The sequence below is a fragment of the Planococcus citri genome, chromosome 3, assembly GCF_950023065.1.
Source record: "Planococcus citri chromosome 3, ihPlaCitr1.1, whole genome shotgun sequence".
NCBI classification, from domain to species: domain Eukaryota; kingdom Metazoa; phylum Arthropoda; class Insecta; order Hemiptera; family Pseudococcidae; genus Planococcus; species Planococcus citri.
The window spans coordinates 56,607,734-56,625,093 of record NC_088679.1 but is presented as its reverse complement, the minus strand read 5'-3'; the positions used below and the strand labels follow the sequence as shown (position 1 = coordinate 56,625,093).

At 32.7% G+C, this 17,360-nt stretch overlaps 1 protein-coding gene across 1 annotated transcript; it reads left to right on the top strand.

Annotated features, from left to right (window-relative positions):
• The first annotated feature begins 573 nt into the window (after positions 1–573).
• Positions 574–15,874, top strand: geko. The gene is made up of 3 exons (XM_065357927.1): positions 574–1,138; positions 11,153–11,291; positions 15,384–15,874. The coding sequence occupies exons 1-3, from the start codon at positions 934–936 to the stop codon at positions 15,553–15,555; spliced, it is 516 nt and encodes a 171-aa protein (XP_065213999.1). The 5' UTR covers positions 574–933; the 3' UTR covers positions 15,556–15,874.
• The last annotated feature ends 1,486 nt before the right edge of the window (positions 15,875–17,360 follow it).

Here is a 17,360-nt window from a genome sequence, read left to right as displayed (position 1 = left end):
ATAATTTTTTTGGATTCTTCTCTGGAGCTGGTGGTTTTTAAGTCATGTGGGCATTTTTTCGATGGGTTTAATACTCGTATTTTCTTTTATAAGCTGGTTTTGAAAATTTAAAATCAGGATGCTTCATTTTCTGTTGAATTTAGTTTTTAAATTAAGTCCTTTCAGAAGACCCTTTCATTTCGAACGTTGGAGTTTAATAGCTCATTTTGAGCGTAGCTTTGTGTTTGAGTTCTCAAAAAAAAGTGCACAGTACAGTGTTAAATTTACACTCTTTTTCTCGTACCATGCGGTGATGCGTTGAAAAGCACGTCCATTTTTGACGTGCTCATGTTATGCTAGGCGTGCTGAGAATTACCGACAGCATAATATGTAACGAACGTTTACGTAGATACATGTTATCGTAGATAGGAGCAGGAGGCTACAAAGTGAGGAAGATAAGTGAATGAAAAAAAAGAGCAGAGAGACGAATCAATTTAATAATCTCATCTTACGTTATATGTAGTTGAACATGACGTCAAAAATTTGTCGAACTCCCAAAACTGTTCGGTATTCACCAAGGATATAATAGACTACACACTTAATTACCGGCGGGACCAGTCCGTTCACTTTCACCGAGCGCGAAGTGGTGGGTACGCGACAAAATCACGAGCGACGCCACGCAGAATATAGAACACAACGTTCGTTTTCGTTACTACTGAGTCTAAAGTGTTATTACACGATCGCAGTAAAAAAAATTTTGCTTCATTCGACGCGCGTTAGTTTCTTTGTTTTCGCGACGACGCTTATGTGCGGTTCGGCTTCGATTTCGGTATCGATATTTCTATCGGCTGTGAGGTGTCGCGGATTTTTGACTTTTGACCACGTGTGGAAATGTGAGCCTTGTTCTTGTTGTGTCAGCATCCGCGGCTAAAACCAATCGCCTCGGGGTTCAATATGGAAGCGAATCTTGTTCGGATATTGTTGCTCATTGCGTTGTTCTTCCTGTTATCCAGTGATTATTCGTCTGTGGTGAGACAGCTGATACCTATCTTTGACGATACCGAAGATGATAGCGAGAGTAACGAAGTCGATATCGCACCTCCGAAGATAAATGTCGAAAAAATCGAACATAATACGTTGAAAGTGGATGATAATGAGAGTAAGTCTAAGTTTTAGTTCTTTTTTGAAAGAGGTTCGCAAATAGGTTTTTGCTAATCTACCTATTTAGCTAGCTGAATAATGTATTTGTGTAGACTATTTTATTATGCAACCTTGAGATAAATGAGAAGTACAGTTTTGTATCTCTTTTTTGCGAATTTTCATCTTTCAAATGTACACTACATATTACGAGTACATACAGAGTGGTTTAATTATAAGACTGATCTAGTTATATTAAAGTACGTATAGTCGATGCCATGTGAAACTATGCCAAATTTGTTATAATAGTGAATCATATGGCTACACACAAACTAGCCTTAGCCTACTGCGATCTCGTACTGTACCAAACGAGGTGTTTCCTCTATACTAGATGTAGATATCGTACATGTGGAAATTTCGCCAATTCTCACACCTTCGCTGATAGTAGAAGTTTGTGATTTTTTTTATCATGTTATGGCATCATTCCACGATAAAGCTCTCAATGTTACGATATATTGACGTGTACATTCGAGCCAAACAGCTGTGATCATTTCGAGATTACGAATGATCAGAGGTTGTTATAATCACCGTTTGTTATGTTCATTTATCACGAAATCGAGTTGAATTTGAAATCTAGCCTCGGATTGGCGATGAGAATTGAGAAATGGATCATTTTGTACGAATCTTTAGCATCAGAAAGTGAGAGAGAACAGAACTGAGGCTCTATAAATCCGAGTAGTTTTTTTTTCAGAGATAATATTCTGAGTTATGAATTCACGATGTGTTTTCTTAAATACAAATCGTCCAAGTGTGAGGCAATTTTTGACCTACAATCTCGGTCTGAACTCTGAATTACTGCTATCTGGAGCAATTTTGACTAATTGTGATGAAAATTGAAGTGCATCTTGGTCAAAAATCGATGTAAGCTGGAAAATTGGTAAGATTGGTTGAAATTTTCACTATTATGACTGATTTTAAATCATCTCAAGTGGCCAGGGTAGGTAAAAACATATGTAAGGTTTGTTCTAGCCTCACTGATCAAAATGGGCAGATTTGACTGACAATTGATGAAATTTTTGAGAACAGCGAGTCCTAGTGAGTTGATTGAACGTAGTTCAGTTCATTCGTTATAATCTGTTTGTTGTTTCTTGGCTTTTGAGCCAATCTTCTGGGGGAAACAAAGAGTTTTTTTGAATGAGAACACATGATTTGTTGCTCGAAATGTTTTCCAAACACCTGCTGGATCCTTGAGAACTATGTTGACATTGATATGCTTTTTGGACGAGAAGTCAGTTCAAAATTTTTGAGACCCCGATTCGTGTCAAGCTGAGCTTTCAAATGGCGGACTTTTGAAAACAATAGAAAAATTTGAGTTTCTGATTATGTCAAAATTTTTAAGACTTGGAAAAAAATTGATCATTTTCCTATTATCTAAAGTTTACAATCTATCTGATTTATTATTATTTTTTTGATTTTTAAAAATGGAATTTTCAGCAAAACGTTGACACTTTGTATGCCATAGGCAGCTCCTGCTATATTTTTTTTGATTTGAGAAATCTGGAAAAAATTGAGATCAATTCTTAAATAATTATGTTGAATGATGAAAAATTTTAAAATATTGACATCCTTGACATTTTGGATAAGATTGAAGCAGATTTTTGAAAAAATGGGGGAAAAATTTGTCTGACATTCAATAAATTGGAAAAAGAATCAATGATGTAAAATGTCAAACTTTCAGAAATGACTTTCTGATATTTTGTCAGACTTTCGAAAACTCAAAAAGAATTTAGTTAGAGTAGAGTTCCTTTCAGTGGTATTTTGTCTGAATTTTAAGAACTTGAGAAAAAAAATAGTGCTGAGCATCGAGTTCATTATTTAGCAAAAAACGTGTTCATGATTTAAAACTTTTCTCGAAGATGAGGACTTAATCCTCATTTGGTAAATTACTGGCACTTTTTGGTACATCGCAAGCAATTTTTATCAGTACATTTACCCTGAGGTCTTTCTTATTTATACCTGGAGGAAGAGAAGGGAAAGGATTTTTTTGCTGTTTTCATCTTCAAAATTGTTCATTTTTTTCAATTAAGATTCCTATTCTAAAAAACCTCGAATAGAAAATTAAAAATGATGCAAATTTTTCAAATAGATTTTATCAGTTTTTCATTTCAACTCTTGTGATTGTTATTTGAACTTCCCACGATTACCTAATCGTAAATATTTCCAACAATCTCAGGTGAGAAATCAGACGAGAGCTTGGAATGAGCCTTGTTACTTGTTATAAGCTTCTTATTTTCTTTCCTGAAATGGTATAAAAAATTTTAGAGGCAATTTTAACTCTGAAATATATAATTTTTGTAGGATCTGAAGTTGAAAAAATTATGTTTCAGCATTTTTTATTCAGTTTTCTTTTCAAAGATATTTTAAAAAGTGTTCATTCTAAATTTTGTTGGTAGGTTCTTTTTGCTCAAACATCCAAAAAATGATGAATTTTTATTGTTTGTTGGCACATTGACTATTAAAAATTCTATTTTGAAAAAATCAATGCTACCTACTTGGCTAGATTCGCATTCAGAGTGTCAAAATATCCCTATTATCTATCACACTTTTTACGATAATTTCAGTCATATTCCTCGAATTCTCCTTTTTCATTTGATTGAATAGTCCTCAACATTCAAGGGGTCGTTCGTCTGCTCAACAATTTATTTCACATGGAAGAAGATGAAAACTTTTTTGTTTCAAATTTTGTGCAAAGCAATTTTGTTCACGACTACTTTCCTCGTAGGAGGTATATTTTTGAAGAGACACACGAAAAACTCATTTTTGGAAAGGTCTCATTACCCCCCCCCCCCCGAGCAATGTTCACCATCTAGGGAGTGAGGATTTTTTCTCTGCATTGAAAAAATCCCTTCTGTTGGGTTCAGTTTTTCTTCAGAAAAATTACTCGTACCTATTCACAGTTTAGCTATTTCTTTTTCTTCATTTCGGCTGATGAAAGATTTTTTTTTCCATTGATAAGTAATTGAAATAAAAATTATCAAAAAGTTGAGCTGTCTGATGTTTTTTCAAAAATAAATATCCATAAAACCATCGTTTTTTTCGATAAAAAAACTGCAAAAAATTCAATTTTGAATCACAAGGGTGAATTTAGTGAATGCCGAATCTCTTGTAAAATGTTTCGAAAAAGTTGAGCACACTTGAAAAAGAAAGGACGTTTTAAAATTGTGTATATTGATTCTTTAATACGTATACAATTGTTTTTTTCCTCTCCTAATAATTGTGATTGGATGAAATTTTAGGCATTCTCTATACCTTCTTTTCCTCTTCATCTTTTGAGAAATTTTGTGCAAATTTTCTGATGCAACATCATTTTTTATGAGTTTTTACAATCGTGTTAACGTTTCACGAGAAATTTATCGTGTATTACTCAATAAAAATTGGGAATAATTTGAAAATCTTCTGGGAAAATCATGAGAAATCAGTATAATCACAATTGCAAGTTCCAAGTTAGTATGATCTCCTTTCCTTGAAAAAACTTCACCAATCACCAATTTATGGATCTGCGAAAAAAATGAAATCGTTGGCTACTCTGAAAGTGACCGCTTTTACGAACTCGTTGTAACAATTGCACTTTTACTCTTATTTAATTACGTCGTAATAAAAATCTGGTCAAGCTATCAGCTCAGTAATACGTCATATTGTTAATTTAAATTTTTTCAATGCTGCGTGAAATTGATAAAGTATACGAGAATTCAAACCAACTTCTGCATAATGTTGAATTACCCAGACCTACTTACATTTTGCCATAATTATCATTTGTTTTCTCTATTTCACATAGGTTTTGAATTATAGTCTCATTTCCAATTCCAGAAACAATCACATATTTTGTTGTTTTTATATTACATGGAGTATGAAATTGAAAAAATGAGTTTATAAGACTCGCCGTGATAATATGTAATTCTCACACGTACCTACTGACGTTTATTATTCAAACAAACGATACGTTTGCAGTTTTATAGAGTTGTTAATTAATTATGTCATGTAACAGAAACACACCTAATAAGGAAACACTGTACCGATAACTTATCCAAAGAGAATTAACTTACGACGCTTTCACTCAAATGTTGATAGAAATTTTATTACTCTAGTTCTGTTACATTATATCTTTGATTTGTTCGGAATGCAATTTTTTTTCTCGCGGAATTGTAAAGTAATTTATACCTGATAAATATAAAGTTTCAGGAATAGATAAGTATACAGCGCTGTTTAATGCCTGTAAAATGAGATTAATCTGCATATTATCTTTGATCAGTTTGAACAAGATGTAGAAAATTGGCAACATTCTTCAATTTAGAATAATCCAGACACGAGCATACCGCTAGGAAATTCACATTCTACAGGAAAAGTTTCTCGCCTAATTAACCTGAAATAAAATCCATGAAGTAGTTTTGATGGCATTTTTCGAGTCTACTTGCTAAAAAATGGCAACCTTATGAAGTTCTTCTGGAATTGTGGAGTAGTCCTTTAGGTATAGTTTTAGCATTTAAAAGTTTCCTTACTTAGAGACTTGAGAGCCCATTCTTTGCAACATGAAATTCAGTTTCGTTAATACGAGTATTTTGGGCTTATCATTCCCTCCATGTTTGTTCAATCCAGTCCTGATTTTGCTATTTATTCAAGGTGAGGAAGTCCTTTTGAAAATATGAATCAATTTTCAGATTTTTATTTCAGAATTTACTTTTTTTTTGTTGGAAAATATTGTACTAAAGGACCATTTTTGATTTTTTGATGATGTAAAAAAAAAACAGTAAATCAACTTCAGCAGCTGAAAATGTGATTTAGAACTCTGGAGTGAGGATGATATGCTCTAGCTCCTTCAATCACCTGAATTTCAGTTGAAGTCTCAATCGAAGCCTACGGGTTCCAAAAGTTCCCTTGTAAGCATTTTCTTAGAGTTCTGGAGTTTGTGCCTAATATCTTCTTCAATGATCTGAGATATTTCTCGAATTTGAATTAATTGAATCGTTTTTTAGTGATTTTGAAATCATATTTTGAATGGTAGGCCTTTTTATTCAAAAAGGGATTTTTGATGCCTTTAAAAAAATTCTGAGGCAAATTTGTTTTTTTTTGTTTTCTTTTTTAATTAAAAAAAACACATTTTTGGGATAATTTTTTGATTTTGAGTCAAGTTTTGGGATAATTTTGAATGCATTTCTCGACATTTTTGAATACGTTTCCTGGTAATTTCAACAAAAAAAAAAAAAAATCAGTTCTGAATTGAAAGGGATTTTCTTGAATTTTCAGAAAAGGAATTGGATTTCATTAATGTACATATTTAGTGGATAAATTTTGATTTCGAATTAATTTTTGACTGAGCCAATTTTAAAGGACTTTTTCATCTTATTAAAACTACATTCTTCCTAAAAATATGAATAGGTAATTTTCTAGTTTTGAAAATGACTCGAGAATTCTCCTTTTTCAATGTGCTTATTTTTTTGGTAATTCTTGAATAACTTTTTCCAATTTTTAGTGAATTTCTGGACGGTTTCATCAAGATCGTGAGTTGAAGCTTTTTGTAAATTTGGCGTAATTTTTCTCATAAGTCTGTTGGCAAACCGAAAACGATTTTTAAGGGCCGAATTCATAGACGTTACTTAAGGGACACTTGGCTAAGTGGTGAATTTTGATTCAATTTTTCTCACGAACGAATAAAAATTTTATATTTTTAAAATGATAAATCAACACTTTGGAGTCCAATCTCTCAATTTATTCAAAAACAAAATTTCAAAAATTCAATCACGCCTGGAAAAATTGCTTTAAAATTCACCACTTAGCCAAGTGATCCCTAAGTAACGTCTATGAATATGGCCCGTCAGATTTCAAATTTTCAATTTTCTGAACGATTGGGATATGGTGTTTGATTTTTAATCGTTTTTCAATAATTTTTGATGAATTCCTTCAAGAACCTTGAAATATTTTCCTGCTTTAGCTACGAATTCGTTTCATTTTTTGACATTTTATTATTTTTAACCATGATTTGTCTGGAATTTTCAAATTCCTAATGCATTTCTTGATGAATATTATATTATTAGGTACTTTTTGAAAGATACTTACCTGAAAAACTTCTGATTTTCTTCCAAATCCAGACAGAAATTGGATCTGATTAGGTCTGAACCGATCTAATCCGATCAAAACATTGATCTGATTGGATGTGATCAGATCTAACTGGATCCGGAGAATGTCCGAATCTGATCAGGTTTGATCTGATCTGGTCAATCAACCCTCATTAGATCTACATATATTCAGATCGGGCCAAATCCAATCAAATTTGCACCAGTGGATCTGATCTATAATTATTCTGAAAAGATAAATTTAATCCGATCAAAACTTTGAATGTCTGGATCTGATCTGATCCAATCATTTTCTGCTGGAAATCCACTCGAATGTGTATTGTTGTTTGATATTTTAAACCTGGTTTTACAATTTTTGATCATTTTTTTGAACAGTGTTTTCAGCTTTGGATAAATGAATTCAGGAAGGATTTATATTATTATGTAGAATTATTCAATTTCTGGAAGATTTTGCGTTTTTTTGAAATGAATTTTTGTGCTCTGAATTTGTCAAACTCAGGAAGCTTTTTTTATCCACCTTGATTTATATTTCTATTGAAATTTTGGGTGAGCTTTTCTGATAATTTTGGGGGAACTTTTTTGCTAATGTTGGATAATTTTTTATTTTTATTCGATTTTTTAATCATTAGTTTACCTACTTGATGATTTCTATGAGTATGGTTCCTTTGATTAAAACCTAAATTAATACAAGACCTATTATAAAAATATGACGTAAGTTTGTAGTTTGTAATAGTACTTTGTGTACTGATACATAAATAAATTCTGATCTGATCTTTGAATTTGACTTTCATAAGTACGATTTTGGAGGGGTTTTTCAAAATTAACCGGATTTTGACGCGGATTGGGGGTCTGACTTTGAAGATTTTGGAAAAAAAAATCAACGAAGAACTGAAATTATTTTTAAAATTTCAGAAAATGGCTTCCTGAGATTTCAACATTTTGTCAGACTTTTGAAAACGAAAAAAATCCTGTAGGGAGCCTTGGCATTATTCATTTTCAATTTAAAGCAAAAAACATAACCAAAAATTTCAGCTTTCTTTGCAAAGGAGACATTACCCCCTCCTACTTTTCCCCACAATTTTGAAAACTTTTTTACATTTTCAATTTTTTCCCCATTTTTAATTTTTTTTTTCGTATACAATTTTGTCACGATTTTGAGAATTTAGATTTTGAATGCACCAAATACCTTAGATTCGACAATTCTGGGAGAATTTTTCAATTCAAATGAATTTTAGGACGATTTTGAATCATTTTAATGTATTTGGTTTGGTGTGCAGTTTAATTGTGCAACTTAGATAGTTCTACAATATAAATTGAAATAAGAACTGAAAATAATTTTTTCCCATCCCAAACAGCGATAAAACTCCGTGTTCACCTCAAAGCTTATAACCAGACGAGCATTTTCACAGATAAGGTTTCACCATGAATTTTCCTCAATAAATCCACTACACACGTCTTCGATTATGTAAAACAACAATCATTCGATACTTAACAGCTTACAAAGCACTTGGTAAGCTTCACTTACCTGCTACTTGTATCTGTTTGTTGATTTCTCATCACATTGTGACCTTACAACAGACATAGGTATAGGAAAAATAATAAACCTGCAGTAGCGATGTTCGCCATATAATATACCTATACTGAAAAGTGCACGTTCGAAGTGTCACGTTGGCTGATGCTAATGTATTTCTCTTGCTCGTATGTTTGTTTTTATTTGAACTGGTTTTTCCTGAATCGTGATTTACTTCAATACTCGTCTTATTATTACTCGTATTGTAAATTGTCGACGTGTTGAAGTTGATTCGCTTTTGTTTTTTATAAATTAAAACATTCGGATTTGAAATAGTTCTCGCTATGATTTGACTATGCGAGGTTGAATGCTTACAGCAGTAGTTCGTTCCTATAGATATCGCTCGAAGAGACAAATATATTTCGGCCTTCTTACACTGTCAAGGTCGAATTCGTATTTTCAGGAAGGTACTTATACTTAACGCGATGTTTTCTTATTTTTCCCTCCTTTTTTATTACGATGACACGAGAATCAGACTGTTGAACGCGTGTCGTAACGTACGAAAAAATAAATACGAGTACATTTCACTTCACCAAAATACACGGTTCGTAAAATCTTTCTCTCTAGCCTATGGGTAATTTAAACTTACGTACGTAATTTTATCCAAAAAGGAACACGCCATAAAGGAAGTAGATTTTCGCGTTAATTTTAATGAAAATTACATCGTAATGCGAACGTAGGTAATTACTTTGTACCTAGGTACTGAGGGACGATGGCGAACGTGCAAATTGATTTGCATCTAGATGAACCGAGACAAAGTCGAGCTACCTATCGAATCGCAACGACGACGATAAAATTAATTGGTATAGATTGTCGTGCCTCGGGTTTCACTTGCCTAAAATAAAACTTACTGTTTGATGGCGATAAACGATTTCAGACCGATCGTTTCGGTTACGTAATTCGATGTTCTCTGGATATAACTTTCTATTTCCGTCTTCCTGTCTGGCGAGTTATGGTATGGCACTCGTGGCTCGTTAGTTTCTGAAATGACAACACAAATTCGCCCATAGAAAGCTTTTTAATGGTATTATTCTGTATATGTATCCGAAGAAGACGAGGATTATTATGATACTGAAGCTCGCAGTCGCACAGAAGAAACCTTCTTAGAGCTGAAAGATACTTACAATAGTTTGGAAATTATTTTTTACGACTATAGGCTGCTTTAAGAGTTTCTTGCGCGTTTAAGAGATGTTCAACGAACAATCCTCCATGGCGGAGTTAGTACTTCGTAATATAGTATATTGGTATATTATCGAATTGAATAAAACCATCGTACAGTCGTAAGATTATTATTACATATTACTTAATGTGGTTAAGCAGCTGTTCGCAGTTTATTGTATAATGCGATGATTTCACGTACCTAACCTAACCTACACATAAAACAAGAAGTTGAAAATCGACCTAACGACATGATGAAGACGATGAATATTGCGAAAAATAATTTTAAAAAAATTGACAAACAGTTTAAACGAGCAGGGACATGCAGGGGCAGAGACACTTTAGCCAACTTGAGAAACAAGGTGACCTTGTACCTATGTATACCTCATCCGGTTTGGTTGTAGAAATTTCGCATTTACCAATATCGTTGTCGACAAAGCCCACCTCGTGTAATAACGATGAAAATTCCATCGGTTCGGGCTCGACGACGAATTGGTATCACTAAACCAGGCCGTTGGGTTTAAATTTTCCACAGTAAACTTGTTCAAATTATAGTCTTTGTAATTAAGAAATAATGCAGATACCAGATTAATTAATCGGTTTTATAAATAATGCACTTTTACGTTGACGTCGTAGTTTTATTTTTCCCTTACCCCCCCCCCCCTCGTGACTCAATTTTCAATCAAATTAAGTGATTAAGAGGATAAATAATGGACGAAGGTGAAAAGTCAACTCTCGATGGTTCTTGCTGATGACGATGTCGTCGTGGAGGTGAAGGATGCGGTGATCTTTTTTTCTCTGTTGTATTTTGCTCTTTATTTCGTACCTCTACCTATACTTGGAGGATTTATGCTATTTATGGATAAATTATAGTGACGTATTGGTAGGTATTTTCGACGTTATATCGGTACACTATTTCAATGTTGTCGATGTACCTACGTAGTCTTTAATATTGAGCATTGACCCAGAATGTTGTAGCCTATATGAATAACGATGTCGTATGTCATGCTACGTATATTTTACCTGCTTGTAATATGTGTGCTATGATGTCTATGTCGACATATTACGTATACTTATACCTACTTGGAGTTTTAGTTTGTAATTTGTATAGGTATATATGTACTTTGTGAACTAGTTGTATTATTTTTTTTAAGTGGTTGCGTGTTTTTGTTTGTTTTAGAAACGCTGATATTGGCCAGAAAGAAGATATTAAACGCTGTGAAAAATTCGTGCTTGCCAAAACTAATATGCGAATTGAACGCGGCTCCTAATAAAGAGAATTTATCGCAGTCTGAAGTCTCGTTACTGAATTTAATCAGGTAAGAAATTTGTAATTTTTGAGTTTATTATTTTTTTTAGAAATTGTAGGTTTAGATTTAATTTTACTTACTAGAAATTTATTTAAAAATGTCCCTCTAATTTGAACAGGATTACAATTTTTGAAAAAAAAAACATGGTCCGAATGTCTGAAACATCAATTTAATTGCTCAAATTAATTTTTAAATTTTTGGTGAATTTTCGAAAATCCAAAATTGTCATTTTCGGATTGACCCTCCCGAATGAAATCCCATTATTTCGACTCATTCTGAAGCCTTCAGCACGATTTTCAATTTATTCAGAATTTTTCAATTTTTCTGAAAAGTGCAGAAATTATTTTGGGAAGGTTAAAATTCATCAGTTATGATTTATTTTTAGTCTGTATAACGAGTTTTTACTCATTTGAGCCCATTTTCGAGCGAATATCTCAAATGTGTTTTTTTCACTTTTTTTTTTATTGTTTGAATATCTGGATACAGATTTGTGCACACCCTCACCGCCTCAACATGCCACAAGGCTTTTATGAGGGGTGTTTTTTTCACCTGACCTACCGATTCAGTTTTAAAGGAAAAAAACTCAAAAAATCAAAAAGAAATGAAATTTTAATTAGAAGAATGAGGTGGGGATGGGGTTGGTTTTATACAAAGTACAGCTTTCGGTGTAAGTTTGAAAAAATTTTGAATTTTTTTCCTCATCCAAGTATATGCACTTGAAATATTTTGGTAAGGCATATAAAACACACCCGAGATGTCCGCCTAGAAATTCGTCCAAATGTGAATGAACAACTCATTAAACGGGCTGAGAATAAGCCACAGTTCAATTTTCAACTGCTCAGAATTATTTCCGCGTCTTCTGGAGAAATTCAAAACTTCTGAATAAATTGTAAATTGCGCTGGAAGCTTCAGAATGTCCCCAAAATGGTGAAATCCAGTTTGAGAGTTGATATTTATCAGTTTCAGGACTACTTTTTTATCATTTTTACTGCATGAAGGGTTTTTCAATTGCATAAATCTCCAAAAATGGTCAATTTTGAATTTTAAAAATTTTGTTTAAAATTAAAAAATCAATTTAGGAAGCCTATGAGGATTTTAGATCACACTGTTTCCAAAAATCGCAAATTTGCTATGAAAATCGGAGGCGAAAACCTCGAGAGTGTCTCATTTGCCAAAAACTCTGAAATTGAGTTGCAATTTTTCATCATTCAAAACACTATAAGTCATTTTGAATGATTTTGAAATTTTTATTCGGGGTCATCTGTGAGGGGGGAGGGGGCTAAAGAGGCAATTTGTCTCAGATCTTGACATCCTGTAAGGTCTAAAAGTGCACAGAAGAAAGAATGCAGATTTTTCAAAATTTATTGACAATTTTTTTAATTCTATTTTTTTTATATAGGTAAAATAATCGCTGGAAACATTATGATTTTATCAATTTTTTAATGAGCTGAATTTTAAGGAGTGGGCCAAATGGCATTTGAAAAAATTGATTCACAATTTTTGAATGGAAAAAAGTCTCTTGTTTTTAAAAATTTCAATTTAGTCAAGTATCGATGGTGTTCAAATACACTTGAATAAAAGTGCCAAAAAATTTCAGACCTTCAAACAGTTATAAAGACTTGAAAATTCGTCTTTAAAATTTTGAAAAATTAATCATTTTTAAATTTTTTTAAATTTTTAAAGATTTTATTTTCGTTAAAAAGGAATAAAAATGACTCTCCAGCCCTCTATTGTCTGAAAAGTAAAAAAGTTTCAACTGAAAATAGTCACAAAACTGCATTAATCGAAAAGTTGATGAATTTCGACAGATTGTACGAGTAAGTAGTACCTATTTTTGGAACCATTAAATGCATTTTTTTTGCAGTTTTGTGACTCGCCTTTTTTCTCTTTCGAAGGCTAAAGGGTGTTTTTTTGTGAGAGGAAAAGAAGAAATGAAATAACTTGCTGGCAAATTCTATAAATATGTAGGACAAGGTTTAAAAAATTGGAAAAACCAATCCAACTGAAAAAATTGAAAAATCTTCTTAATTGAAAAGAATATGAAAATGAAACCATGTGATTTTTTTAATGTCATGTTCCACTCGAAATTTCAATTTGTAAAATATGACCTGAAACTAGTAAAATAATTTCAAAAATTTTCAGAAAATAAATTTTATTTGTGAATGAAATTTATGAATTTAATACTTACCATGCTAACCCAATGTGAACTTCGCAAAAAAAATTGTTTTCAACTTATGATTTCCGAAACTTTGGAATTTGGTACAAAAGCAATTTTTTTGATCCTTTTAACATTCTTGGAAGCTTGAAATCCGCGTCTCGTAGAATTTCAAATCACTGTGGAAGAATATTCATATTTTTTAGAGTGGGGGAGGGGGGGGGGTCAAAAAATATTTTTTTGTAAATTTCTCATTGCTGTTTTACCGTTATCGAAACGTTTCTAAACTTTTTTTTTTCGTTATTGAAAAGTTATTTTTCATAGCTAAAATTTGGTTTATGGCCAATTTTCTACCTTCTGAATCGGTTGATTAGTAATTTCAAATCATTCTGAAGCCTTCGAAACATTTTCAAACTTTCCGATTTTGGAGAAATTTTTATAAAAAAGGCCAAAATGAAATTTTTCAACGCGAATAGCTGAAACTTGGTTTATAGGTAGGTAGGTAGGTACCTTATTTTCGACCCACTCAATTGATTGGAGGCGGTTTCCAGCCCTTCTGAAGCTTCCAGCAAATTTTTAGATTTCCCAGTTTTGGAAAAATTGCCATTAGAAGGTCCAAAATGAAATGCGGTATTGCTGTTGAATTTTTTTTTATATATTTAAAAACAGGCGTATTTTATTCCCTGCTTGTTTCTTTCTCTTCACCTCACTTTTTTCTACCCATCATTCCCTTCAACTATGTCTTGTTTTTCAAAATTCCCAAAGAAGTGAAAAAACGAGTTGGCTTCACTTGGAAGAAAGGGTGAGAGGAATTTATGCGGCAGGAGGTACCACGAGCGTAATAGCAAACGTGAATCATATCGTGGTTACATCTCATAAAAATCCGACACATACTCGTATACAACGTTCAACGTAACACAAATTGGATTTCCTCGTAGTCCTTGAAATTGGTCAATTAAAATAAAAAATTGCAATTACGCGGGAGAAATTCGCCGCCTTTAAAAGTTGCCAGTATTTTTATTTTGGGCATTCGACTTAAATTTGGGTCAGAATACCCACCTCTTTTTTTTTTCCTTTACCCCATCTACCTACTCGTATAGCCGAGCTGACTACGAGATAGAATTGTTCCGAGGTTGAAGATGCTGGTTACTTACCGGAGGAACATGTGATTAATGAAATTTAACCTTTGGTGCGGTGCAACTGTGATTGGTCTGTGATTTGAGGTGTATAACCGCGAACGTCTCGCATGTTCAGGGCCAATTCGTGGTTAGTAATGTCGTTTCTGATAACGCGATATAATTATCGAGCTATTTATGGCTGTCTAGTCATGTTAGTGAACATAATTACGGGAAAGAAGTGTTCTAAAGTGATTGATTGGGATAGGAAATTTTATTTTCGAGAAAGAATTGTTGTTAATTTATAGTGGCAGTGGCAGTCGAGTCGTGAGACAGTAACCAGTTCAGTAATTTAGCAATTTGGCAACGTTGTTGGGAACTTGTTGCATTGAAGGATTTTTCATTTGTTTTATCGAATGTATGATATGATGAAGAGTTTGATTTTTTAAAGGAGCTTCCTCCCTCTCTTTTACCCTCCTGAAATTTGAACGTAAATTGGAGAGATATCTCGAGTCGATTTGGGCAGAGGCATTTGGACAATTATCCCATCTTGCTTGTTTTTTGGTTCTTATTCTTGCCTCATTTTGATCATAGATCAATCTGTAATATCGGAATTCACATTTTTCATTCCTCTAAATAGAATCAATCGTTCACGAACGACTCAATTACTCAATGAAAAAATCCCAACTCGAGCTACACTAAAAGAATGTCTCGTTTATACCTAATCGATTATACCGCATACCTAAATAATTACTCAAGTACATATTAATATATTATACCTACCTATTTACCTATTACGTTGCTATAAGAATGTATTTTTCTATTCGACAGAGACACGAGTATCAGCGCAACAGCCGAAATAACTTCCAAGTACCATTTCGCCGCTCACATGGGACAATTAATATCCGGAGTTGAAGGAACAGGATGCCATAACTTCTATCCGGATTGCCCCCTACCAGGATTCCGTGTATCTCAGCTATTAAAAAGCGTTAAATTCAAATAAGTAACACTCGACGTTGATTATTTTTTACCTTAGCGTTTAAAAAATAATTCGACCGATGTCTGTATTATTTATTTTTGTTTTGTTATAAAATATTTTTATTTTTTTTTTGTGAAAATTTTTTGAAAAAATAATGAATAATTTCGTGTAATTTTTTCTATTGTATAAGTATATCGATTGTGCACACAGACTGAAAATTTTTATATTAAGTTACCATTTATAGTTTTACCTTGTGTTTGTTCCTTTTTATTTAATTCGAATATCTATTATTATGCGAAAAATAATGTGCGAATTCGAGAAATAAAACGTTTCGGATTTTCAATCATTTTCTCTATAATATTATTTATTTGTTGTGTACTCGATTCAATTTCCGTTGTAAAAAAAATAATAATTACGATGATACAACCGAATTTATAGTTTTGGAAAAAAATGAGGTAATTAGACTTAACGGTTTTCGCTTTCGCCCGCACATTTGTGTAAAAATGACCAGCGAGCGGTTGATTCGATTCTCGTTTTTTTTTTTGGAGCAACGAATTATCTACTGGTTGGAAATTTTTCAAGTAGACGAGTACGATAATATGTTTTTAATGAGTGGAATGTCTGAATTAATCGTACGCAACGAGCTAGCGACAACGTTTGATTATTACGAAGGTCGTTTTAGTTTACATTTGTAATACCGCACTATTTGCATTTATACGTTTTTGTTTTTTTTTTTACCTTTTTTCTCTCGATAATTCCGATGGTGGAATGGGAATGACCTGGCTATGGTTATCATATTGAGAAAAAATTGCAATTGCGTAAGTCTAAGTACGTTTACTTACACTATAGACTTTTCGAGGTTATGTTGGTACTTTTCTGACTAGATACGTATGGGAATACCTATATGGGAATAGAATTGCGTTGATGAGTTCTCATAGAGTTATTAACCAGTCAATGAGCCAGGCTCGAAGTTTAATTTGAAAAAGAGGAGTCATTGGGCAGAATTTTCCCAAAGTTCGCAGGTAAGTAATTAAGTATATTATAATAATAATGGTAGATTTTAGATTTTTTTTTGACAATCTCACAAAAAGTCTTCATTTAAATACCAGATGGGAAAAATAGGAAGTACGAGAATCTGACTTGATATTTTGATGAATTGTAAATTGAATTTTCTGGATTGCTCCCAATAATAAAAATCTGTCTTGTCTGATTAGAAAACAATACTTCGTGTGACATTCCTGATTCAATAATATATCAGTTCTTTTCGTTTTTCCTTCATCTTTAGCTAATAGCATTGATAAAATTCATTATTTTTTGTCATGTTAAAATTATTCGTATTTACGTAGTGTGTATGTATATTATGTTTACTATGATGCATAAGTACTGGTTACTTACGTCGTCGGTATATTTGCGATAAATTTGTTTAGACTGAATCGCACACATTAGTGATGTCGGTTCTTTAATCTTATCGCTTGTTGACTGGTAATATGGTGTCAGGCTTCAGGCCACAGCATTCCAATCTTCAATTCGCTAATATTGTTTGGATGACAGTTTGCGATAAAATTGAAAAAAAAAAAACATCTGAGCAATAAACAGGCTGCGATATTTATCCTTAAATTCATGAATTTCTAAATTGGACCTGTCTGCGAAAGGCCTCAATAAAATTAAATTTCCAGGAAATATGAAACTTTGAGAAAGATTAAGAAAAGAATAAGAGCACCATTTGAATAGAAATTGTAGACATTAAAATTGATCTTATAATTGTAGAAACCTAATATCTTTCTGTAAAAAATACACAAAATTTGTTGAAGTAGGTATAAAATGAAAAA